The sequence below is a fragment of the Nilaparvata lugens genome, chromosome X (genome assembly GCF_014356525.2).
Source record: "Nilaparvata lugens isolate BPH chromosome X, ASM1435652v1, whole genome shotgun sequence".
Lineage (NCBI taxonomy): Eukaryota > Metazoa > Arthropoda > Insecta > Hemiptera > Delphacidae > Nilaparvata > Nilaparvata lugens.
This window is the reverse complement of record NC_052518.1, coordinates 39,201,047-39,228,637: the sequence shown is the minus strand read 5'-3', so window position 1 is coordinate 39,228,637 and position 27,591 is coordinate 39,201,047. Positions and strand designations below refer to the sequence as shown.

The following is a 27,591-nucleotide window of genomic DNA, read 5'->3' as shown; positions in this document are numbered from 1 at the left end:
AAAGTAAATGAAACACATCCATCGTCAATTGATAAGCAATATTTAGAATCTGCTTTGCAGAAATTGACTAGTTCTTCATTAACAAAGGAAGAGTTTGAAAAACGATTATCTGAAATGGCGAGTGCAATAAAAGCTAATATTATGGAGGGTATTGAACAATTCATTACAAAAGATGCTATTGCTATTCTGATTAATCAAATTGCAGAAAAGTACGCAACTAAAAATGATATAGGAGATTTTATTAAGAAAAACGAGATGGGAGTCACTGTGAAAAGCGTTCGTGATGAAATAGCTGAGGCAATTAAAAATTCGGAAGAGGGCACTGTCATGAGACTGCAATGTTCGGCTCCATTCATAGATTATCTAAATTTATTCATCCACAGAGTGGCCCTGGACATCATATCCTCATACGCCCGGGTTTCTTTTCATATGAACTGGATTGAAGCCAAACAACATAACCTTACAGAAAATCAGATAGTGCAAATTATTACAGAAAAAATGGACCTAGCACAGTACAAAGGGGTTGTATTGGCGCCGAAAACATAAAATCTTGTAAACACTTGCGTGAGAGAGAGAGAGTGAACTATAATGAACACATGCTGCTTCAAATTTCAGTCTAGACATTTTTGACTATGATTGATTGTATCGGTTTTTGCATAAATCTTGTAAAAGGATGATATATTATGAGAGAGAGTGAAGTATAATGAATTTAAACATGTGCTGCTTCAAATTTCAGTTTAGACATTTTTGACTATGATTGTTTGCATAAATCTTGTAAAAGGATGACATATTATAAGAGAGAGAGTGAACTATAATGAACTTTAAACACATGTCACAGATGATAAATCGACCTAGACATTTTTTCATGTAACGGAATGTAACGGTTTTCGGTGCAGGAGTTATCGGACTTAGAGGGGAACCTTGCAGAGAGCAGAGCGCACGTGTCTAGAGGAGGGAGACGCTCACGAGCGCATGTGCCACTTTATCGCCCAAACTGACAACATGAAAGATTTGACTGCACAAGTTTCAACGAGTTGTCTGTAGAAGCAGACCCGTAAGCCAATTGGGGTTTTATGCCTTTTGATTGGTTTGCAGTAGCAAAAGTTACATTCCCCGATAATGGTGAAATTCACCTTAAAATTACTGATAGTGAAGGTCGCAACACTATTGCATTGCCAAAAGAGTATTCACTAGTTTTAAACAAGCATAAGCTCAGAAGTTTTAATTCTCGCTCGTGGGAACTGAATGTTAGTGGAAATAGAATTTTCCTAAGAGAATTGTACAGTGAATGTAGAGCTTGATTTCCCCCAAGTGAAATAGGTCTGAGGATGTGTATTTTTGGATATGCTAGCTCATTCTAAATTTACTATAGATATTCTCGGAGAAACACTTTAACGCCTGCGGTTTGTACAACACATGAAAATTCAATATAAATTGATTGAGTTTTCTTAACTGTCAGGTGGAAAGCAAACCATTATTATTATTAAGCATTAGATGTAGAAATATGCATTCACTTTAATTTGACAGTATAGCAAAAAGGATTCACTTTGATTTGACAGTATAGCAAAAAGGATTCACTTTAATTTGACAGCATTACATGTAGTAATATGGATTCACTCTAATTTGACAGTAGAGAATTTGAGAATGGATTCACTTTAATTTGTCAGTAGAGAATTTTTCCCCCTCAAAGGGAATTTTTCCCTCACTTTATTCATCCCCCTCATCTATACTGGGAGAGAGAGAATTTCTCAATTCACTTCAATCTGTCAGTATAGCATTAGATGTAGAAATATGGATTCACTTTAATCTGTCACCAAGGGAATTTTTCCCTCTCAAAGAGATTTTTTTCCCTCATCTAGCATTCACTTTAATTTGTCAGTATAGCATTAGATGTAGAAATATGGATTCACATAAATTTGACAGTAGAGAATTTTTCCCTCAAAGGGAAATTATTTTTTCCCTGAGGGAATTTTTCCTCCTAAAAGGGAATTTTTTTTCCCTCACCTGGGGAGGGGGAAGGGGAGAGAGAGATATCTTCCTCTCTTTTCAACCCCCTCACCTGCACTGGGCAGGGGGAAGGGGAAATCTATTTTTAGAAAGAGAGAGAGAGAGAGAAAGATATATCTCTCTCTTTTCAACCCCCTCAACTCCACTGGGCAGGGGGAAGGGGGAATCTATTTTTAGAAAGAGAGAGAGAGAGAAAGATATATCTCTCTCTTTTCAACCCCCTCACCGCCACTGGGCAAGGGGAAGGGGAAATCTATTTTTAGTACACCCCCCACCAACCAGGCGGGGGGAAGGGGAGGCGGGATGGACGAGGGGGGAGAGGGGGGAGGGGGTTTTGGAGCAAAAAAGCCCGTCTGAAATCTTAAAATCCCTCTACTGGAATCGAATCTTCAATTCGAGATCTATAAAACTTGATAGTAAATATCAGAGTAATCGATATACGGACAACTGAGAATTTATCATAAATAATTGTGTTGCATATTCCATGGTATCACCGAAACAGAGTTAACAGAATTAACAGATAATATAGAGGATATATAAATTTAAAATAACAGTTTCGAAATAAAGTTTTATTGAGAACAAATGTAAAATGTAAATTCTAAACTTGTAATTTATAATTTTTTGGTGATGTGTTCATGAAGTCGTCACTGGTTTGAGGTGTGTCTACAAGGCTTTGCTCTGTACTTTGTGCTTTTCCTTCTTCTCTAAAAAAAATGGTGGCTGGCTACTGAAAAGTGTTTTGTGCTCTCTGAATATTTTTCTGTTTAATTGAAAATTTTAATGTTTTAAATTGAGTTTTGAACAGTTTATAGTGTTCTAATTTTGTTTATAATTGTTTCGTGTGTTTACAAGCCTATAGCCATTGTTTTCAACTACATAAACTGGATAAGTATTTTAGCTTGTAATGATGCTAGGATGTTTAAGTGTGTAAGGTATTATTTTTTTTACATTTGTGTTGTATATTGCCAAAATTCTTCTGAAGATTATAAGTTGGTTTGCTCTGAAAATTGGATTTCTCATTCATAGGCGATAGATCCATTCATAGTTTATCAAGAATCTACCACTTTGGAGCCGATAACTTTCCTTAGGTTAATAGGTGAAAAATTCTATCCAACCTATTTAGGAGAAATTGGTAGCATAGCATTGGTTTTTGAATTACTATAACTTGAATAATTTTCAACATACATTTAGTTTTCTATATTTCTGTGTTTGTTCAATTGTCAAATTTCAGAAAACGTCATAATTAACATTCGTGATACTGTAAAGGAAGAGCAGCAAACAAAGGCCAAAAGATAATCATGCCACCTAATGGAACGTCAACTACTTTGAAGCAGTTTTGTTAATTATGATGTTTTCTGAAATTAGACAATTGAACAAGCTCATAATATATAGAAATAAAATGTATGTTGGAAATTATTCTAGTTATAGTCACTTAAAAGCCGACCATTCTTTTTGGGTCATTCTGTAATAACCTAAATCTCTTGAATTGTATAACCCACAAGTTGATAAAATCTAATATTGGGGCACTCTGTTTGTTGAAGTAGTGTAATGGTGATCTTTTTTAACAATTTAATTATTTTGCCTCTAAAATAAGTGTTTTTGTTTAGAATTATATCGTAAAATTGTAATTGAGTCTATTTTTCACTATTTATGAATTAAACAGCATTATTATTATAATTATTGAATTCATGTCATTTTTTCCGTTTTCTCACTTTAAGTACTCTATTGTTATTATTTAAATCTACTTTTGGCGTCTACTAGACCTGGTAGTGGCTTCTGAAAATCGGTTTATTATCCCTGTGAGGAGGGATTCGGACGGGACGTTGCTAATTATATCCTGCCAAGAGGTGGAATCATATTTTTTTAATGGGTCACAATTTATCAACTCCAGTAATTCACTCATACATACAGCTGAATGGAATGAACGGACTGGAATAATTGGAGTGATTTGAAAATATAAAATATTAGGGCCAGTTTCTGAGCTCGGGATTTAGCTAAGTTCTAGAATTTAAACAACTGGAGTCAGAAAATTGGCTTTCCGAAACGGGGCGTTGTCGTAGTCCACGTTTAAATTAAATTTTGAAAAACTATAAAATTGAACACAAAATAAAATAAAGAGAAAATAGTGTAAAGTTTCAGCTACCTATTTTGAATTATTTAGAAATGTATCATTTCGTCAAGGCAATAAACGTCTCCAATAATTATAGAAATGAAAAAATGAAGATTACCATAAAAACTATGAATACACCCTTTCTCGGAAAGCCAATTTTCTGGCTCCAGCTGTTTAAAGTCTAGAACTTAGCTAAATCCCGAGCTCGAAAATGAGCCCTCAAATTTACTTGATGAACAAGTGGAAATGTGGCAGCACATCCACCAGAGACGTCACTCTTATTTTAAGGGACATGAGTTTTTTTGTCTTATTTACAATTGCATAGATATAACTGTGATTAATTATTTTGAATTTGAAGTTGCAATGGGCATTGAGATTTTATTCAATAATTTTATAGAAGATGTCGATATAAAAAACTAAAATATAATTTTTTAAACAATAAATAAAGAGCGCAAATGATTTATATGTTATTAAGAATTAAAAATTTTTATGATAGTCTGTTCTCCTATTTTTTGTGGAAGTTTTTCACTGAACGTGTTCCTCGAAAGAGCAGTACAGTATGTGAAATAATGATGATGTGGACATGGAAAGGATATAATATAATTATCAATATTTTTGATGGATATGATATAATATTATTCCAAGGTGGGGTTCGATTATTAAGCAGAGCCAGTTCAAGTGCGGTCATTGGTTTAAAGGAGTATGGTAGCAGCCTTGAATCTTTCATCGTTTTGAGCGATAAGATACAATATCTTGTATAATAACTGCATTCTATATTGTAGGCCCATACAGGTAGGCTATATAATTATGTGCATAATATTTTTTTAAATAGAAATCTAAAAAAGCATAGTTTAATTATTTTATACTTGACACAAGAAAGTACCGGAGCTATGCTCCGGGAGAGTATGGAATGCCTCCCATGGGGAAGGGATTATACTGTAGTCTTCCCCTGGGAAAATTTTTTCTTTATCTAATAAAATTGGCCCATTTGTATCAATTTTGATTACTGTTCAAACGAAATTTTTCCTGTGTCATGTTTAAATAAAAATCATCAGCATTAGGTCAATAGTATTTTATATCATGATGACGATTCATTTTCATGTTTCAGTTTTAGTTGAAAGACAGCATACATAACATACAGGATTAGAATAGGATTTAAATTCTCTTAAATGTATTAACTGGGATGAAATAAAACTGCTGAATATATGCCTAGGTAGGTACTAATATTGTTCACCTCTGTTGTGCACCGGTTTAAATCTAGCCCTGCTTGGCAGTAATATTCATGAAAAAAATCCTCATAATATTACTGAAAACGGAATGAAATAGAAATTCTCATGGCAAGTAAGTAGTTACCTATATAGCTTTCAAAATGTTTCATCAATTTACCAGGACATGAATCGACTATTTTTCTTTGCCATTTTCAATTAATTAAGTTACTGTAATTGAAAAATTAATCAATATTATAATCAAACATTTCAATAAATTACTCAAGAATTTTCATTCATTCTATCAATTTTGATGGCCATATAAGGAGAAATGAATATATACGGTAACTTTGTTTCCATATTGCAATTATTATTTTTATAATTTAATTTTATTTATTTACTTGCTTAGATCTTTCTAATTTTCAATTCAACAATATGCTGGATAAATAGGGAAGGATATTATTTATCTAGGAATTAGTCACCATCATTCAATTTTATTTGATGAAGTAGGCTAAGTTTTGTAGCTTGATGAAAAATAATAATCGAACCTGGCATTTGAAAAATCTCAATAATTATCAAAAGATCAATTTTGTCAGTCAAATCATATTTTTTGTTCATTTCAGCATGGTTGTAACAGCATACTTTATTGCTTGATGACAGGTTTATTGCATTTTATCAAAATTTTAGTCTCGTAATTCATCCATCAAACAAATTTATTCCTAGTAAATTAATATAATTTGCAATGTATGAAACTCGTGATTGAAATTAAAAATTCGCGGTTAAGTAGGAATAGGAAGTGATAAAAAGGTAACAGCTAACAAGAACCGCTATCCATCCGCTACAGTAGCGGTTACCAGGTTTAGTTGGTAGCTCTGTCTTATGACTGTTTCCGCTACCAAAGTCTGCTAGTGAAATTCGCGTTTCTTAGGCGACTCGTAGGGAACTATAAATACCAGGTACGCGCAGTCGCCATTTTGAGTCACAGAAGAAGGAGCCAAATTCAAATTACATCCGTACGCTATGTTGTATGGTTTTGGACAGAATTTATAATTGACATCACTGAAGGACTGAAGTGGCTTATAAAATTGATGAGAATATTTTTCTAACAAGGATAAATTCAAAAAATGAACGTATTGTTCAGAACAAAATGAAATGATTTGTATAAAATTAAACAAAACCTGGTACTGTACCTTACAAAACTAGTCCAGCTACAGTCCTTCAACTCTGTGCCTCAACATTATTAGTTTTGGAAAGGTGCAGTCTTCAGAAAAAAATTTCTATCAATCATAATTAATAGTCTACTCACTACTGCATGGATTATTATTAGATATAAAAATTATCAATACCAGAGTAGGCCAGTAAATTATTCATATCAGTCCGATTTTGGATGAGAAAAAGATATAGGCCTAGGCTATACTACTGTAGCTTGCACTAGCTTAGAAGACTCGCTGTTACTAGTGTATTGTAATAGTGAGTCTTCTAAGCCACTAGGATCGGTATTTTTTTAAGACAATATTAATATTCATTATAGAGAGCTCATGATATCAAGGAGAATTTGTAAGTAAGCCTATAAACTAGGTAGGTAGTGATAATATTGTAAACCAAGCTACTGCTCAGCTTCAACACTTACCTATATTAGGTACCCTATAATAGGTATGGTAGCCTACAGTTTGTAAGTTCACATTACAATAATGTCAATTATCCATGTAATATTGTTTTGAGATGATCAATTAGTAAGATAGAAAAAGCTTAGCGAGTAATAAATTTTTGTGAAAGTACCTGGACAGTACCGTACCCAGTGTCTTTGAGTCATGAAAAACAAATCAATATAATAATGCTCACAAACAGCTCATGTAAGAGTAAAAATGAGAAAATAGACCTTCGCAAACAGACCGCATGATTGCATACCAGTCAGAATCAACAATCACGTGATACCATATGCAAACGAGGCAAAATATGTGCCATTACTCTGGATGCCAAGCTTCGGTGGAGAAACCATGTTAAGAAAAAGTTGGATGAGCTCAACTACAAGTACAGTATCGTAGAATGTTTTGGCTGATAGGAAGGAATTCAAGCTTATCAACCTACAATACAGACAAATTCTAAGGCCTGTCTGGTTGTATGGTGCACAACTGTGGGGCTGTACAGCAGAGAGCAATATTGGCATCATCCAACGATTCCAAAACAAGTTTCTTCGAAACGCTGTCAATTCTCCATATTTCATCAGGAACGCCGACCTTCATAGAGACCTTCAGGTGGAGACAGTCAAGGAGATGATTGTAAAAACAGCAAGGACCTATGAAGAGGCTCTAAATGACCACCAAAATGTTGAGGCAATCCAGCTTTTGGACAACTCAACATTAATGAGGAGATTGAAAAGGAAGAAGCCAACAGATCTGGTGTAAACCACCAGGAGTGCTTAGTGAAAGTGGAAAAAATTAACATATCTATTTAGTGCAGTTATTATGAATGAGCTAATTTACAACAAGGAGAAGCTATTACAAAACTCTTCTTGTAAAATGAATTGAAGTAATTATTTAGGATAGAAATAAACTGATCGTTAGTCCTAGTACTAGTAAGAGTGATAGTCCATTAAAAAAATAATTAAACTGTTATGTACAAGACTTTAATTGCTCAAACACTTTCAAGAGCCTTTTCAAAAAACCAATAATCTTGGAACTGAATGTTGTTTGAAACTGATGACTTTAGCTCCACTAATGGCTACAGACCTAAAATTACTATCTCATTTTCTTTGCTTGATTTATAAATAGGAGTGATTTTAGCTTCTTTCCAGATGAGAGGAAATTCATTGCTTCTAATTGACAAATGAATAATATTTACAATAATGGTAAAATTAGTTATTTCTTCAATTCTTTGATGAAATAATGGGTGTACCATCTGAACCACTACTTCTATCATTCTTCAAATATTTGAAAGGTGAAGGCGTTAACTACATCTATCTCACTCACTTCTCCTAAATTGAAACCTAAAGTTTGAAAAAATATCATTATCTTTGAGTAAATCTTCAATATTACTATGGTAATATTTACTATAGTATAAGTTGCAGCTTCGTTGTAAACTAATTTGAAAACGGTTTGACTCATTTTAGTGAAAAAAAGTAACTGGGTATTTATAAAATAGAAAATTATAGTACCCTTTACTGACAAAGCAATACAAGCAGTTGAAAGGAATGCTATGCTATGACTCAAAATGGCGACTGCGTGTACCCAGTCTTTATAGTTCCTTAGGCAGGCCTAATTCAATTTTACTTGTCGATGCTATGGTCAGTGAACTCTAAACTAACTGGAACGGGCTGTCCAATGCTTACAACCAAAAGTGTGTAAGGCGGAGTGAGTGAGACAGGCATACCGTGTGGGATTCCCTTCTCTCTAACCTTCTTCTCGCCCTCCTAATGGAGATATTGACTTGTTTTTTGATAAATTCTCATGCTGTATTGAAACAATCACGGAGAGATTAGGCAACAAAATTATATTAGCTGGTGATTACAATATAAATGTTATGTCAACTTCACCTGAGCATAGAAATGTATCTCTTATGCTGGATCAATATGACTTGCATTTTACCATAACTGAGCCAACAAGAATAAGGCCCAACTCGTGTACTGCGATAATATAATAACAAATATTGAAGATGAACTTTGTGAGTCATCCATATCACACACATTACTGTCAGACCACTCTGCAATAGTTTTCTTGATTAATTCATCTCCAAATTACAATAATTGTCATAATAAAGAGTCTTCTGGTATCAACTATAATTGCTCTGAATCAAATTTAGTTAATTTAAAAGCTGCTCTTATTAGAGAAGAATGGTCCTCTGTGTATGAAAAGAGGGATGTTAATGAACAGTTCAAGTCATTTCATAATACCCTCCTTTATCATCTTGGTGTTCAGTGTCCGGTGATAAAGAAGAAGAAAAAAGTAGGAAATGATAATAATAATAGAAATATCAGAAACAGGGTAAATTGGCTTACTCCTGAGGTTGAACAGATAAAAGCACTTCTAGACATAACTAAGAATAGGATTGATCAGGGAGCTGCTATTGATGATAATCTTCTAAAAAGAGTTAAGCAGATATATCACAGTAAGATCATGGAGGCCAAGAGACAGTACTATGGTAATATAATCAAAGATTCTTCAAACAAATCTAAAACAAGCTGGAATATAATTAATAATTTTAGAGGCAAAAATAAGGTGGCTGAGCATGATATTATTCTTGAAGAAAATGGCATAAAAATTGAAGAATCTAAAGCTGTAGCTGAGACTTTAAATAGGTATTTTATTTCCATGGCTCCTGAGATGCAAACCAGTCAATCTTCTGTTGAATTTGCACAGCACAACAATATACCACATAATTTTGTTCTCTTTCCTACAAATAAAAAAGAAATTTTGAGAGTTATTAAGGGTTTGAAAATGAAGAATAGTGTAGGTTATGATAATATTCCAATGAAGGTGATAAAAAGCTGTAGTGATGAATTAGTTGAGCCACTTGTTTTCATTTTGAACTGTATTTTTCAGTCTGGAGTTTTCCCGGACGCCCTCAAGATAGCCAAAGTCATAGCCATTTTCAAAAAAGCACATAGAGCTAGCAAAACAAATTATAGGCTCATATCTGTATTACCTGTTCTCTCAAAAATTTTTGAAAAAAATATTCATAATAGAATTTTAAACTATCTGGAAAAATTTAAACTTTTGAGTGAATGTCAGAATGGTTTTGTAAAGGGCAAATCAACAACTACAGCTGCAATAAAATTTATTGGAAATGTTATAGAAGAGATTGATAAAGGCAACTATGCAATGGGGGTACTACTTGATTTGTCTAAGGCTTTTGATAGCGTAAATGTCAATATTCTCTTGAAAAAGCTTTTTTCGCTGGGTGTGAGGGGTGTTGCTGGCAAATTGATTAAATCATATATGTCCAATAGGATGCAATACGTTAGTGTATGCAATGGAGGATATAGAGCGAGCTCTGATAGATTGAATATAAGCACTGGAGTCCCTCAAGGATCCATACTTGGACCTCTTCTGTTTGTTCTCTATATTGATGATTTGCAGCTCTCAATTCCCAGAATCTCGGATATCACACTTTATGCTGATGATACTCCCTTGTTATTTCATAGCAAAAATATTGTTGACCTTGAGATCACATCAAACTTATTCACAAATCAAGTTGTGCAGTTTTTTAATGAATGCGCCCTCTCTGTGAATCCAAATAAAAGCCTGGCAATTCAATTTGATTTAAAGAAGACACATCCTTTTGAACCAGCTATTTTTATAAATGACAGCATTGTAGAAAATGCTAATGTAGTTAATTTGTTAGGTTTAACTGTCGATGACAAATTGTCATGGAATGAGGATGTGGATAGGGTGGTGAGTAAAATTAGTAAGGGACTCTTTGTCTTAAGATATATTGTAAAGTATGTACCATTAAACGTAGCAAAATCTGTATACTTTTCTCTGATTTACACCCATCTTGTCTATTGTATTGAGCTTTGGGGAAGTACATCTATTGGAAACACTCTATTAGAATGTCCTATTCCACCCTCTAGGTTTCCTAATAATTGCGAAGTATTGCTACAACGCGGACTAGCTACAGTCGGATATGGGTCGGGGTCAGTAGCCGTACTGACAGGTGGAGTTACCGGACCTACACTTCTCCCTCTATCCTGATTCTTTACCCTCTGCTTCTTTCGTGAGATTTTTAATTTCAGGGGAAGAGTGTTTGTCCGTGCCGTTGCTGGCTGATTCGGCCCTCGGCTTTTGGAATACAGGGTGGGTGTTAAGGGATATTAAGATAACCCTACACAAGGAAATGGATCTGACTATCAGATCCCTACCAATAATTCTATTTATAAAGGTGTTTGTCCGTGCCGTTGCTGGCTGATTCGGCCCTCGGCTTTTGGAATACAGGGTGGGTGTTAAGGGATATTAAGATAACCCTACACAAGGAAATGGATCTGACTATCAGATCCCTACCAATAATTCTATTTATAAAGGTAGTACACAATCTGAACCAACTGCGAATTGACGGCGAGCAAACTGTACCTGCAAGCCCGGGATGTGGTTTTTCTATGGGGTTTAAGGTGAAAGCTATGAGGTAAAGGTATGACGGAACTATGGAGTTATTAGTAGTATTTGAGATGTGGTTAAATAGGGCACGGTATAGGGTGTAAGCTATAGAGAATAGGGTGCAGGGTATGAGGTATACGGTATAAGGTATAGGGAACAGAGAATCAATAATAAGATTATTATTCTCTACAGCAAATAAATATCTGCTCAATAATCCGCAATCTGAGAATTGCGCTCTAGCTCTCAGCAGGCTGGACCTGCTAGCTAAATACAGTATATCAATTTCAATTATGTGGTAATTAAAATTTAGAGAATAAGGTTTGAGGTGTGGGATCTCTGAGTCGCGAGCCTGCAGCTGCGAAAGGATTTTCAGCAATTCTGAAACTGCTAAACAGGATTCCGTGCTAATCTGATGACTGCGCGCCGTTATTAAGGGCCAATCTGTGACTGCCCTTAAGGGTATGGGAATCACTCTCAATCGTCCGAAACGCTTTTAAATTAATAGTCAGTATGTCGACTATTATGAGAGGATAGAAAAGATTTTTCACAGACACAGTCTGCAGAATAATATCGGGAAGACAACAGTCTGTTGTTGTCAGGGTAGGAAAGGATTTTTCCAGGATTTTCCACAAGGAAAATATCGAGTCAGAGACTCCTAATTCAGGAAAAGATTTCAATAGACTTTTCCAAGTAATTGCCAGTCTAAGGACTACCACAAGATCAATCTCTAATTTGCAACTGAGATCACGGGAAAATTCGTGAATTTTCCACAGGGAAAACCAGCAAATAATATTTGCTATTAAAGAAGACAGGTTTCTAAGAATTTTAGAAAGGATTCGCGGTTCTGAAAACCCGCGACTAGGATGATCTCGAATCTGGAACTGAGATCAGGAAGGATTTTAACACAGGAAGAATTAAGAGAAAGAAAGAGAAAGGATGCCGCAGTCTAGAAACTTCGGCGAGGAAGTCCTCAAGCTGTACCTGAGAGCTAGAAGGATTTTAGAATAGGGAAAGTGAAGAGAGAGAAAGAGAATGGACGTCGCAGTCTAGAAACTTCGACAAGAACGAACTCAAGCTGCACCTGAGTTCTCTAGGAAAAGGATTGGACTTTTCCTACTTGGAATTACAGCAAGTCAGAAACTGCTAAGCGAATTTAAAATACAGGGCCAATCTATAGTATGAAAACTAAGCAAGGAAAATTTACAATAAATGATAATAATCTCTCTACAAGGATAAAAATTAATCGAGAAAACTTTTCTCAAAAGGAACAGGGATTTTCCCACAAGAATAAAAATTAATTGAGTATAACTATTCTCAAAAAGGACAGGGATTTCCCTACAAGAATAAAAATTCAATGGAGAAGAATTACTCTTTAAACTGAAGGCCACCTTACTACAGAGAAGGAAAAATATATGGACTACCTGTCCTGACATACAATTACCTGAATCGACGTGGATACTGATACGGAGAATAGTGGACCGATCCTCACTTCCCGTATTATAAGTTAATTAAAAACGTCGTAAAGCGACAGAGTCGAGACTTATAAATTAAGTACTCAAAAATAATCTGCTATAAGAGCCTAGCTAAATTTCCCACTCAACTATTTGTAGCACAAACTTGAGATCCCTTACAGGTTTCAAAACCAAGGATAACTCGTTCACCCCCAGTGATACGAATTTAGGAAAAAAATAACCGACAAGAAAGAAAATCCCCCAGGAGAATCCACCTTCAAATACAGTCAGCAATTCGACATACAATATTCCATTCACAAAAATACAGAATAGAATATTAACCCTCTAGTACACCACTATTAGGAGGGCCGCTCGGAACACAGCCGTACACGAACCCGTTCACCGAACAACTGCTTCTCTCTGGTCTTCTTGAAGCTGCACCGGGTCGCTGAAAATTAGGAGGCCGGGGGAAAAGAGCTTGCCGACCAATGGGAGTCTGAAAAGACGATCACGCCACTGGTCATGTGACAGGGTTTGACTCAGCTGCTCCTGATGCTAAGGGTGCAGCTAATGATGACATTGATACTAATTGCTACACTAAATCAGGCCGGTAAACAATATTTCTATTCCAGAAATTTCATGAAGAACGATACCAACCCGACTCGGTAGCCACTTATCGTTCTGATGACACGGATGCTGCTGATGCAATACAAAATGCGAGAACGCTCAGAGTGGTAAACAAGATCTGGAAATATCTGGTTTAATGAATCCGCTGCTGATGATTTAAAGGGGTTGACGGCGATGGTGATAATGCATATACACAACTACAAATCTAACAAAATATATCTGGCAGTCGATCCTATTCCTATTCTAAAACAGAATAAATTCGCTAAATTATACACTGGACGACTGCTCTCCATCCGTCACAAAAATTCACTTTGTGACACCCACTCCTACTAAGGAGGGGGGGGATTGGTGATGAGAAGAAAATACAGCATCCGAGGTACTGGTTGACTCCGTGTTGAACCCATGATCACACACCCGAAGTACAGCACTCAAGAAAACAAGGAGGAAGTGAAAGAGAGAAGATAACAGAATGAATAAAGAGAGAGATGAAAGAAGAGTGTCAAGCTGAAAAGAAGAATAATTAGTGCAGTAGGTCAGGCTTCTCGAAGCCACAAGATAAGCATCACCTAACGCTGAAAAAGAAATAACCTGTTGCTCCAACGATTATAACAGGAATATTAGCAATAGACTTCGTAGCTCGTTATCTCCCAATAACACGATAAAGACAGCCCCTAGCCGACAGCAACACAGGTATGGAGTAATCTGAAAAGAAAGGAAAAGTAAAACGGCGCACCTGTGAAGAATGGAAAGAAAAAGGAGAAAAAGATGAAAGATGAAAAGAGAACCATTCACCCCTCATATGGAACATATTACAGATCTACCTAATCAATACAGTACTGTTTCTACACTCGAGCGCCTTGAAACGCACATTCGGCAACCCGCTCCATACATCAGCAATACTACCTATTTCTTTCGCTCTTCTCCGTCGGCCCCTATACCGTTGAAAACTGTAATACAATAAATTATTATCAAAGTAATTCACCCCTGATCTCTTTACCACGGATCGGGTTTTCAATTCTCCTTTCCCACTAAATTCGCTACCGCTACGGCGATTTCCAATTGAATGAGTTGCACTACAACCTGAGTTAGCTCTATTCAACTCGCCCTCCTCTATATGAGGAAATCGTGACAGTACATCCCGTACCACAACCTTGTCCTGCCTATTCTTAATATTTAAAGCATTTCCCTGCTTCTCTATATTTTTAGGACAGGGATATAGTCTAATAGGTTCAACCCTCTTATGTAGCTTTACTTTTTTCCCGCTTACAGGAGCTTGTTCAGAGATAGGTGAAAACTTTTCAAGTTTTCTTACAGGGGATTTATCTACCTTCTCCATCCCTGAGACAACTGATAATTTTCCCTCAACATCCCTACTCCTCAAGCAAATACCATGAGGCTGTAACTCTATTACAGCTCTCATATCACTGAGATTTTTCAACCCTAAAACCATTCGCGAATTTATATTAGGTGTGATAGATACCTTCCAATTATAATTTTTCCCACAAACAATAACCGGTAATATGGGCTCCCCCTCTACTCCAAGACGGTTAGCTACTTCAGAAGAGATAAATGTTTTATCTGTCGTCGTATCAATCAAAGCATTAAGATCCATTCCACTTACTCCTACGTGGACATAAATCCCATCTCCATCACTCTCACTCTCCCATCTCTCACTAGCTACTGTAGCAACTTTTGAGATACAAGACTTAGACATCCCTTCACGCTTTAAGCTACCTGTTACTCCATTATCTACTATACTAGGTTCCCACTCTACAATTCTATCACGCATTTGAATATTCATATTATGATGCTTCATAAATGACATACCCAATGACACATCGTGGGAAAACCCCTCTACAACTACCGGTTGAAATGAAACTAAAATATTTTCTATTTTTAAGTTAGTTAGAATTTTTGTGGAAAAATTATTATACTTCCCATTAGTTGATACTTCATGGTGACTACACTTTTCTTTTCTAACACACCCTACTTGCTCTAACACTTTAAGAGCTTTTCCACTAATACAGGATACCTCTACTCCCATATCTAATAGTACAATAAATTTTTGCCCTGCAATTTCTACATCAATAAAAATGCGCTCATCCCCCAACTTTGACCTCATACTTAAAACACGTGATGACTTCACTACAGCGATACCTGATATCTTATTGGTTTGTGAGACACATTTACAATAATCAAAAATTTCTTTACACTTTTGACAACTAGAAATTTCGGGACAATTCGACTTCCAATGCCCTATCCTATTACAATTCCAACACTTAGGCTCTTGTATTTCTCCTACCCTATTTTCTCGCGTTTTCGGTGCGGCTTTAGACTGAAAATCACTCCGTTTTTGTTCTTCACTTTTCGTGCTTTTCAGAGATAACCTCCCGTTTCTCTCTTCAGCATGAATCGCCTCATACTCTCTAGTTACATCTAACAACTCATCTACATTTTTAACCCCTACACTACGAACATATAATTTATACCTCGGTAATAAATTTAAATACAATCTTTGAAGCATCCTATCCCCCTCATAACTACCTAACCATCTCATTAAGGTAAGCAAGGCTTCGGCATACTCCTCAGCCGGTTCGCCCTCCCTCTGCTGCCTTGCAATGATCTGACTCTCAAGGTCATTACTATAAGAATGAGGATAATAACGGAGTTTAAATGCCTCTACAAAATCAGCCCACGCCCTCCACTGGGAGCGACGATTCCGCATCCAAAGTAGGGCCCCTCCCTCCATCAGCTCTGGCAGGGCTATAAGAGATTGCTCCCCAGAGATCCCATATGCGCCCTGGAGTTCCGCGAGCCTCTTGATGAAACTGGGAGCATCCGATACACCATCAAAATGTAAATTCCAACTTCTTACCTTGTCACAGACTTCTCCCTGACTATACGTGCCTGAAGAGCGGGACAGTGCCGGCTCTGTACCTGGTTGAGAGGCAGCAGCGGTCCGGGATCAAAGGTGCTCAATCATCTTCCTCCTCAGCTCCTTCACAGTCCCCGCTGCCGACAGGCCGAGACTCTCTAGGTAGCCGACCGCTTCCTCCTTATTCAGCTGATACACCCACGACACTCTGGGGTCGGCTTCGCGTTCCGCGAGGTCCTCCCGGCGGACCGCCTATACAACTTCATCATCCTGATGAGTAGTCTCCTCTCCATGTACACTCATCGCAGATTGGGATTCACCTAAACCCTCTTCGCGATTTTCTTGGGCGCCAGACGTCTTAGCCCCACGTTCGGAGACGTCAGTTTTATTAGAATGTCCTATTCCACCCTCTAGGTTTCCTAATAATTGCGAAGTATTGCTACAACATGGACTAGCTACAGTCGGATATGGGTCGGGGTCAGTAGCCGTACTGACAGGTGGAGTTACCAGACACTTCTCCCTCTATCCTGATTCTTTACCCTCTGCTTCTTTCGTGAGATTTTTAATTTCAGGGGAAGAGTGTTTGTCCGTGCCGTTGCTGGCTGATTCGGCCCTCGGCTTTTGGAATACAGGGTGGGTGTTAAGGGATATTAAGATAACCCTACACAAGGAAATGGATCTGACTATCAGATCCCTACCAATAATTCTATTTATAAAGGTAGTACACAATCTGAACCAACTGCGAATTGACGGCGAGCAAACTGTACCTGCAAGCCCGGGATGTGGTTTTTCTATGGGGTTTAAGGTGAAAGCTATGAGGTAAAGGTATGACGGAACTATGGAGTTATTAGTAGTATTTGAGATGTGGTTAAATAGGGCACGGTATAGGGTGTAAGCTATAGAGAATAGGGTGCAGGGTATGAGGTATACGGTATAAGGTATAGGGAACAGAGAATCAATAATAAGATTATTATTCTCTACAGCAAATAAATATCTGCTCAATAATCCGCAATCTGAGAATTGCGCTCTAGCTCTCAGCAGGCTGGACCTGCTAGCTAAATACAGTATATCAATTTCAATTATGTGGTAATTAAAATTTAGAGAATAAGGTTTGAGGTGTGGGATCTCTGAGTCGCGAGCCTGCAGCTGCGAAAGGATTTTCAGCAATTCTGAAACTGCTAAACAGGATTCCCGTGCTAATCTGATGACTGCGCGCCGTTATTAAGGGCCAATCTGTGACTGCCCTTAAGGGTATGGGAATCACTCTCAATCGTCCGAAACGCTTTTAAATTAATAGTCAGTATGTCGACTATTATGAGAGGATAGAAAAGATTTTTCACAGACACAGTCTGCAGAATAATATCGGGAAGACAACAGTCTGTTGTTGTCAGGGTAGGAAAGGATTTTTCCAGGATTTTCCACAAGGAAAATATCGAGTCAGAGACTCCTAATTCAGGAAAAGATTTCAATAGACTTTTCCAAGTAATTGCCAGTCTAAGGACTACCACAAGATCAATCTCTAATTTGCAACTGAGATCACGGGAAAATTCGTGAATTTTCCACAGGGAAAACCAGCAAATAATATTTGCTATTAAAGAAGACAGGTTTCTAAGAATTTTAGAAAGGATTCGCGGTTCTGAAAACCCGCGACTAGGATGATCTCGAATCTGGAACTGAGATCAGGAAGGATTTTAACACAGGAAGAATTAAGAGAAAGAAAGAGAAAGGATGCCGCAGTCTAGAAACTTTGGCGAGGAAGTCCTCAAGCTGTACCTGAGAGCTAGAAGGATTTTAGAATAGGGAAAGTGAAGAGAGAGAAAGAGAATGGACGTCGCAGTCTAGAAACTTCGACAAGAACGAACTCAAGCTGCACCTGAGTTCTCTAGGAAAAGGATTGGACTTTTCCTACTTGGAATTACAGCAAGTCAGAAACTGCTAAGCGAATTTAAAATACAGGGCCAATCTATAGTATGAAAACTAAGCAAGGAAAATTTACAATAAATGATAATAATCTCTCTACAAGGATAAAAATTAATTGAGAAAACTTTTCTCAAAAGGAACAGGGATTTTCCCACAAGAATAAAAATTAATTGAGTATAACTATTCTCAAAAAGGACAGGGATTTCCCTACAAGAATAAAAATTCAATGGAGAAGAATTACTCTTTAAACTGAAGGCCACCTTACTACAGAGAAGGAAAAATATATGGACTACCTGTCCTGACATACAATTACCTGAATCGACGTGGATACTGATATGGAGAATAGTGGACCGATCCTCACTTCCCGTATTATAAGTTAATTAAAAATGTTGTGAAGCGACAGAGTCGTGACTTATAAATTAAGTACTCAAAAATAATCTGCTATAAGAGCCTAGCTAAATTTCCCACTCAACTATTTGTAGCACAAACTTGAGATCCCTTACAGGTTTCAAAACCAAGGATAACTCGTTCACCCCCAGTGATACGAATTTAGGAAAAAAATAACCTACAAGAAAGAAAATCCCCCAGGAGAATCCACCTTCAAATACAGTCGGCAATTCGACATACAATATTCCATTCACAAAAATACAGAATAGAATATTAACCCTCTAGTACACCACTATTAGGAGGGCCGCTCGGAACGCAGCCGTACACGAACCCGTTCACCGAACAACTGCTTCTCTCTGGTCTTCTTGAAGCTGCACCGGGTCGCTGAAAACTAGGAGGCCGGGGGAAAAGAGCTTGCCGACCAATGGGAGTCTGAAAAGACGATCACGCCACTGGTCATGTGACAGGGTTTGACTCAGCTGCTCCTGATGCTAAGGGTGCAGCTAATGATGACAATGATACTAATTGCTACACTAAATCAGGCCTGTAAACAATATTTCTATTCCAGAAATTTCATGAAGAACGATACCAACCCGACTCGGTAGCTGCTTATCGTTCTGATGACACGGATGCTGCTAATGCAATACAAAATGCGAGAACGCTCAGAGTGGTAAACAAGATCTGGAAATATCTGGTTAGATGAATCCGCTGCTGATGATTTAAAGGGGTTGACGGCGATGGTGATAATGCATATACACAACTACAAATCTAACAAAATATATCCGGCAGTCGATCCTATTCCTATTCTAAAACAGAATAAATTCGCTAAATTATACACTGGACGACGGCTCTCCATCCATCACAAAAATTCACTTTGTGACAACTCAAAAAATTTTCATTTTACAGAAGCGTGCAGTACGGTATTTGGCTAAGCTTGATTACAATCACCCCTGTAGAGATGCCTTCATAGATTTAAAAATTCTAACTTTAACATGTATTTACATCTACAGAGTTGTTCTTTTTATTGCTAATAACTTAGACTCATTCAAAACTAATTCTGATATGCATGGCTATAATACACGAGGTAGTGGCAATCCATGTATTGTTCAGCATAGATTGAAGTTTTCCGACAAAGACCCTCGAACCTATGGTCTGAGACTATTAAATAAGCTACCTAGATCTCTGTCCATGTCATCTGCAACTTTTAAAAAAGATCTGTATACTTTTCTTGCGGAGAAAGCATATTATAGTGTGGAAGAGTTCCTCACTGATAGATAAATATTGTTTATTTCATGTCTGTAGTATTTAATACACGTGGTTGGATTGCTGGCTGTGACATGCTTATTCATATGACATTCTTTAGGCTATTTTGGTTATTCTGACGATATATGTTAAGTTTTTGTGATATCTTTTTATAGATCTTGTGTATTGTTTTACAATTTATTGTAAATATTGTCTTTTTACTTTTTTAAATTATTGTAAATAATGACTTGGCCTGTACTTTCTTGTATTGTTTATGGCTTAATAAATATCTTATCTTAGCTTCTTTCCTAGAATAATCTTACTATAAGTTTAACAGAACTGAGCTCCACTCAAAAATAACGTTTTTGCGGAATGAATGTCCTTCATTTCGCAAACCATTTATGACTGATCATTTTACACAGTACTAATAAAATTGTTTTGATTTTTTTAGATAAAGCATATGAGGACAGTGGGGAGCGCTAATATTGGCCAATGTGTCAATAATATCTTGAGAAGAATAATGATTGATGAGCTGGCCATGAAATTCTCTTATACTGGCCGTGCATCAAACGGGAACACAAAAACTCCATTTCATGGGAGTGAGATATCGAAATACATACTGAGTAAGTAGGCTACCGTATTCCTTTATAGTCGAATATATGACATTTCTGGTTATGTAAATATGGATGTTACTTATTTTTATTGTATGTTAATTTATATGTTAGCAAGGTTAGCGTTTTAGGCCATATTTACACTGCACTGTAGTAGATGTATTTTCAAACCATATTTGTGCCGTATTTGTTTTTCAAACCATACCTGTAGGTACCTATGTACGAATAAAAACAAACAGAAATTCAAGTACCCATTTTAAAATTAGCATATTTTTCTTATAAATAAAAATATTAGAATATTATTTCTATATTATACTATTCCTATTTTTCATAAATTTCTATTTTTATGTATTATTCAAGAGTAGCCCTAAAGAAAAAAGACTATAGGTATGTTTTTTCCCAGTATGGTAATGCGTTCACAATAGCTTGCTCAAAGTTGCAACCATATTAGTCCAGTCAATATAGACATGAAATAGGGGGCCTGCTAGCAATTTATATTCTATTTCTGATTTTTAATACCTATATTTTTTGATACATCAATGAAATTTAAACTTGAACTTTCAGCAGTAAAAACTTAAAAACATTCTGAGACATTATCCATTACCTATCAATATTTGGCAATAAAATAGTTTTGGGCAAAGCCTGCTATTGTTTCCCAATTATATTTATATTATTTGAGATTGTATCCACAAATGGATAAATAAATTCAGAACCAACCAATATTTTCATGATAAATTGTTGTGTACTATAAAGATACAGAGTGGCCCAAAAACCTTGTATTTTTGATTATTTATCCAGTTTTCAGCTATTTCCTACAAATCCAGTAGGTACCTAATCGGACAGAGAAATTCGTTCTCGCCTTTTTCAGATGATGAAATTCTGAAAAAAATGAGATCACTCGGAGCTCTTTATCTTTTATAAGAGAACCGTACTGAGTTACAATTTTTAAAAAATGAGTAAAATTTTAATGAAAAAATCAACTTTGTTGAATTTTAGTTTTTGATTATCAATATCTTCCGATTGTTACCATTCAAATCTATATGAGATAGAGCACTCTACCTGATCTCAGATTGTGGAGCACAAAATCATGACCAGAGAGAATTCGAATTTCTCATTTAAATGGGAACAATTGGATGATATTGATGATCAAAAACTGAAATTCATCAAAATTAATTTCTTCTCAAAATTTTACTCGTTCTTGAAAAATTCAACTCAGTACTCATTGGAGAGTTGAGAATAATATCATTTATTCAGAATTTCATAATCTTAAAAAAGGCTACAGCGAGCTCTTCTATCCGATTACTGGATATGTTGGAAATAGCTGAGAACTGAACAAAATAACTGAAAATACGAGTTTTTGGGCCACTCTGTATCTAGTAAAGGAAATTTTGCATGAAAAAATTGGTTCTGGATTTTTCTTCTGTATCCGCACAATATATTAAGAAATCAGAACTACAATTTGAATTGCAAGCACTATATATATATATATATATATATATATATTATATATATATATATATATATATTATATATATATATATATATATATATATAGTGACTGGACTATTCTGGTAATCACAACACTAAGATTGAAGGTGGCATTCTAGCCACGGTTAACACTCCTGCCAGTCCACTCATTCGTCAAACTTCTTGTAACATATCCAACCCAACATTGAAACTGTACCTAGGAACAAGAACCAATAATTCTAAAATTTGAAATTTTGAGACAAGAGCATTTAAACAATTAAATCAAAATTATCTATAGCATTGAAATGCTATTTTTGTCATAAAATTATTCATTAGGCTATAACTAGTTCTACAATTAAGAGCATAACAATAATTCTTATGATCTATTGTAAGGCTGAACCTATGCTGCTTCTTGCTCATTGATGCGGGGGATCAAGGTTTTGCTAAAATATTTTCATTTTCATACCATACGAGAATGTTATTTTATTAGAATTTTTTGTGACAATTTTGCAGTATTTTTGCATCAATAGGATTCTGTGTTTCTCTTGAATAAATTCTGACTTATGATTATATGGGTTGAAGTTTGAAAAAACCCATTTGTTTACATTTTAAGAGAATTAAAGATGTTGGTAATCTCCAAGAGGTATATTTCATCATGAGTTCAATAATATTGATGCAATTTTTAATTTGCCACCTATTATGTAAGAAGGTGATCTAGTAGCCCATTGTTTGCTATACTATCACTGTATGACTGTATATATATCAATGTATTGCTATATTATTTCTTATCCAATTTTGTTACAGTTGCTGTTCAAACGTTTCTTGGTGACATTGCAATTGAAGTGAAATATGGATCGTTGGCGTCGAAATGGTTTCAACAAGCCAGAACAAGGTTGTTGAGAAGGTGAGTGAACAATTTTTTATTGTTTGAAATTACAACGTAAATTATTTAGGGGATCATTTCTAACCATGATTATTTGTTATTGATGAAAAAGTATGGAATAATCATGAATTAGTGGTCCCAATACATCTGGAAAAATTCCAAATCAGTTACTTGAATCAAAGAAGAATCCATCATTTCGTCCACTTCACCGCTTGCTCCCAATACTCTTTTCCAATTTCTTCTACATGTTTGCTTTTTTGCATCCAATATCTAATCACTGCTATCCAAAGACGGAACTCCTTCAAACACAGTTTTTCAACAACCTTTGAAATTCAACGATACACATGCACATATACAGAGTGAGTCATATGTATGGAAACCCTTCAATAATTTGGAGACTGTTGTAGATATGATACTGTAACTTCCAGGATAAGTTATTGGTCGAATACTCCACCTTTTAATGTACAACTGAGTTCCAACTCCTCATAAGGGGTTTACTTGGGGGTTGTAACTGGAATATTTAAAATGTAAACACCCATTGTGTTGTTAATCATTGTAAAGGTATTTTTAAAACAAGAAAGGTGTGGCATCAATAAGAATGTCCTATGATACTTGTATCCACAATGGCGGCTGATTGAAGTTTTAGTTTTTGAAGAGATGAGGGGTTGTAACTCAAATATTTAAAATGTGAACACCCATTGTGTGGTACATAATTTTAAAGGCCTTTTTAAAACAAGAATGATGACATCAATGAAAATGTTCTATGATACTTTTATCCAAAATGGGGGCTGATTTAGTTCTAGTTTTTATAGAAATGATTGATAAAAGTAATAAAACTTAAAACAACACTTTTTCAATGAATAACGGAACACATTGAAAAACTGATTATTTATTTAGTAATCTGTTACATTTAATTTCAAAAGATGCTCGAAATGCTCCCCTTCTCTCGTTTGACAGTATGCCAAACTGTCATAAATGTAAATGAGATGTCCTTATGAAGGCCTAAGTCAACCCCTTATGAGGGGTTGAAGTTCATTTATGTATGTCAAAAGGTGGAGTATTTGACCAATAACTTATCCTGAAAGTTACAGTATGTATAACAGTCTCCAATTTATGAAAGTTTTTTGCATGATATTTTTGAAATGGCATGGATATCACTCCAAGAACCATATGTTACCTTGCCATTAAGTTTTTTTGAGGACACGTAGACAAAGCTAGAAGACAAAAATAACTATATCTCAGTAATTTATTATAGGATTTTACAAAATCAGGCATAATTCTCTTGAGAATTGGAAGCTCTGAATTTTACTCATCATACACATTTCCATTGAACAATGATTCAGACAGTAAACTTAAATTTAAAACTTTAATGTAGACATGATACCATACTAAATTTTTAAGGAAAATGTTCATCCATTAAATAAATATGGTGAATATTTTAAAAAAATTAAATGCCGGATTACATGAAAACTATGGAGGATTCAGAATATACCTTGAAGAATAGAATACCGTGGTTGTGGTAGTACTGATGTATGTATTTCTTGGACACTCTGTATGAGTTGATAAGCTACATAATCAGCATTCTGAGAATTGATTACCGAGAAATTTCATATTTTACTCATAATAACCTATTAAGTTATCCCACTAAACTGTACATTTCATATTTTACAGGACCAAGAGCAGAGAGACTACGCCTCATGAAGCTCAAATCGAGGACAATAGCAGTTCAAAGTAAAAATATATAATTAGTTATAAATTAAAAGTTCAATTTTTGTAATATTTAACAAAAATCATTGCATTTTATTGAAAATAATGTTTTCTTATTTACATTTTTCGCTCATAATAATATACTCTGGAATTAAGCTTTAAAGAAAATAAACTAATATAGATATTAATATATAATATTTAATATTTTAATAGATATTCAAAGTAATAATATTGATGTGTTACTCAGATGTATATGAACTGTATTCCATTTGAGGTGTTGCAAGCATAGAGGGCTGTTTGAACTAGAGCAGATTTGATTTAATTAATTCATCGAATGGCGAGTGACTCATGCACTGCTCCCTCTCAGGACAGTCTGCAAGCTGTTATTGGTTAGCAGAGGTCAATCTCGACTCAATTAATACAGCTACAGAGACAGTTTATAGACGGCCCTGACAGGAGAGAATGAATAAGTAATTTGCCATTCACAGGAGAATTTTTAGGAATATTTCTATTTGAATAATATTGAAAATATAGAATATATATTAATAATCTGATTCAAGGCCAGTGCAATCCAATATCAATGCTTAATCATGATTCAAATTTCATCCAAAATTTGAAATAAATCTGTAATTCTTATTATTCATGATTCAATTATTCTTCCAAACTAATACTCCAATCTTACTATTGCCTTAATACTCTATTTCTATACTCAGTGGACATCCATACATTCTATATATAGATGAAGTCTATACAATATATATATATATATATATAATATATATATATATATATATATATATATATATATATTATATATATATATAGTCTATATATATTATATTATATATATTATATAGTCTATATATATATATATATATATATATATATATATTATATATATATATATATATATATATATATATATATTATATTATATATATATATATATTATATAGATTTCATCTATATATAGAATGTATGGATGTCCACTGAGTATAGAAATAGAGTATTAAGGCAATAGTAAGATTGGAGCATTAGTTTGGAAGAATAATTGAATCATCAATAATAAGAATTACAGATTTATTTCAAATTCTGGATGAAATTTGAATTATGATTAAGCATTGGATTGCACTGGCATTGAATCAGATTCATGATTCGAAGCTGAAAGAAGCTTACTTCAAGAGGGCAGTATGCCTTGAATCAGGATTGATCCACTCTAAACATCCAGCTTGAATCAGACTCTGATTGATCTAGAATCACAATAGAATCGAGCTTGCATTTCGTGAAAGGTGTGCCAGGTGACCTTGAATGGGGGGATTGCATCCAGCATGCGTTTCAAGCCTGAGTCAAGACTGCATCTCAATCCTGATTCGACCGTGCATCTCGGGCCTGAATCGAGCTCGTAATGCGACCTTGATTTTAGCTCGCAGCACCAGCCTGATTAGAGCCTGCATTTCGAGCTCGAAACTGGCTTGAACGATGTATAAACGGACTCTTGAATTTAACTCATTTTGAGCAAAACGCATGCGAATGAAATCTTGAATCAAGCCCTCACATTTGACAAAACGAGCTTGTTTTGATTTTGATTCAAGTTGATTTTGCTGATTGGGATTATTAAGTATTTTTGGTTGAGATGAATTTATCAATAGCTCTATCACTGAATCAAGTAGGCCTATGTCTATCAATCTGAAAATATGGATAAATTATTGCATTTGTGGAATAAAGTGTTTTTATTTCAATAAAATTTCTATTTATTAAAATACAAGTGTCTTTAATTTGAAATTTAGATAGTATTCCATCCAATAAAAATCGATACAGTAACAAAAGTTACATTGATAAGCTAGTAGAAACTACTACGATCTAGGAAGAATCAATCTACATGTTATGACGTCATTAATTAGTTGTGGGGCCTGAAGTAATAGTAGGAATTGCTTTAACTGACAAGGGTTATTCAAGGCAGAGTCAAGACTTGTTTGACCCATGCAATAAAAGCTAAATTCGAACGAATACATAGCATGCCATATTAAATTTCGATTCCAACCAAGTTTGTTAGCCTTGAAAAACAAGGGTATGCTGCTTTTGATTCTAGTATGGAAATTCAAGGGGACTTCGAGTTGAATGTCAAGCAAGATCGTTTTCAGCTGGATTCAACTTCAGCCTTGATTGACAAGTGAAGGCTGCTTCCAATTCAAGCCTTGAATCAAGCCTTACTGCTGACTGGGATCCATTATGCCATTATGGCGTACCATGTTTTAGAATAGGTTTTGTTTGTTTGTTCTTGTTGTGTGCGGATTAGTAATTAGTAAGTGTTTAATAAGTCATTAAAAATATGAGTTGTTTGAAATAATGTTTTCTATGTTTTGTCTTCCTTTGTTCATCAACCAATTGTTTACTATTGTTTCGAGCTGTCTAGGATGATTAAAAAGTTTGCAGGAAGTATATTATATAGGTTTGGTGCTAAATGAATGAAATGTCTTTGTCATATTGTAATAATCATTGCCATATATCGACAATAAACAAAAGTAAACCATGTGAGTTAAATAGGTTTGGTGCTAAATGAATGAAATGTCTTTGTCATATTGTAATAATCATTGCCATATATCGACAATAAACAAAAGTAAACCATGTGAGTTATTTGTCAGAATACTAATGACAATAAATATTATTATTATTATTATTATCATTCTAAAATTTTCATCTTATTCCTCCCAATAAAGTTTGAACCTCTCGTATAAGTAAGATACTATCAAAATTATGATGTTTGTATTTTCTCCATTCCCTAAAAAATAAGATTCATATCATTCCATTTTACCATATGAGTGTACTTTCAAACAATTTGTAAATTTCTATATGTTTCAAGGTCCCCTGAGTCCAAAAAAGTGGTTTTTGGGTATTGGTCTGTATGTGTGTGTGTATGAGTGTATGTGCGTCTGTGTACACGATATCTCATCTCCCAATTAACGGAATAACTTGAAATTTGGAACTTAAGGTCCTTACAATATAAGGATCC

The 27,591-nt window shown here is 35.2% G+C and overlaps 1 protein-coding gene across 2 annotated transcripts in view; it reads left to right on the top strand.

The window, feature by feature from the left end:
• Window positions 1–24,653, top strand: part of LOC111054360 — a 162,980-nt gene extending 138,327 nt beyond the window's left edge. For both annotated transcript variants that reach the window (XM_039443245.1, XM_039443246.1), the window contains 3 exons: window positions 20,365–20,536; window positions 22,796–22,895; window positions 24,546–24,653. In XM_039443245.1, the coding sequence (XP_039299179.1) occupies window positions 20,365–20,536; window positions 22,796–22,895; window positions 24,546–24,609 (336 nt within the window). In that variant the 3' untranslated portion in view covers window positions 24,610–24,653. The remainder of the gene's footprint in view (window positions 1–20,364; window positions 20,537–22,795; window positions 22,896–24,545) is intronic.
• The last annotated feature ends 2,938 nt before the right edge of the window (window positions 24,654–27,591 follow it).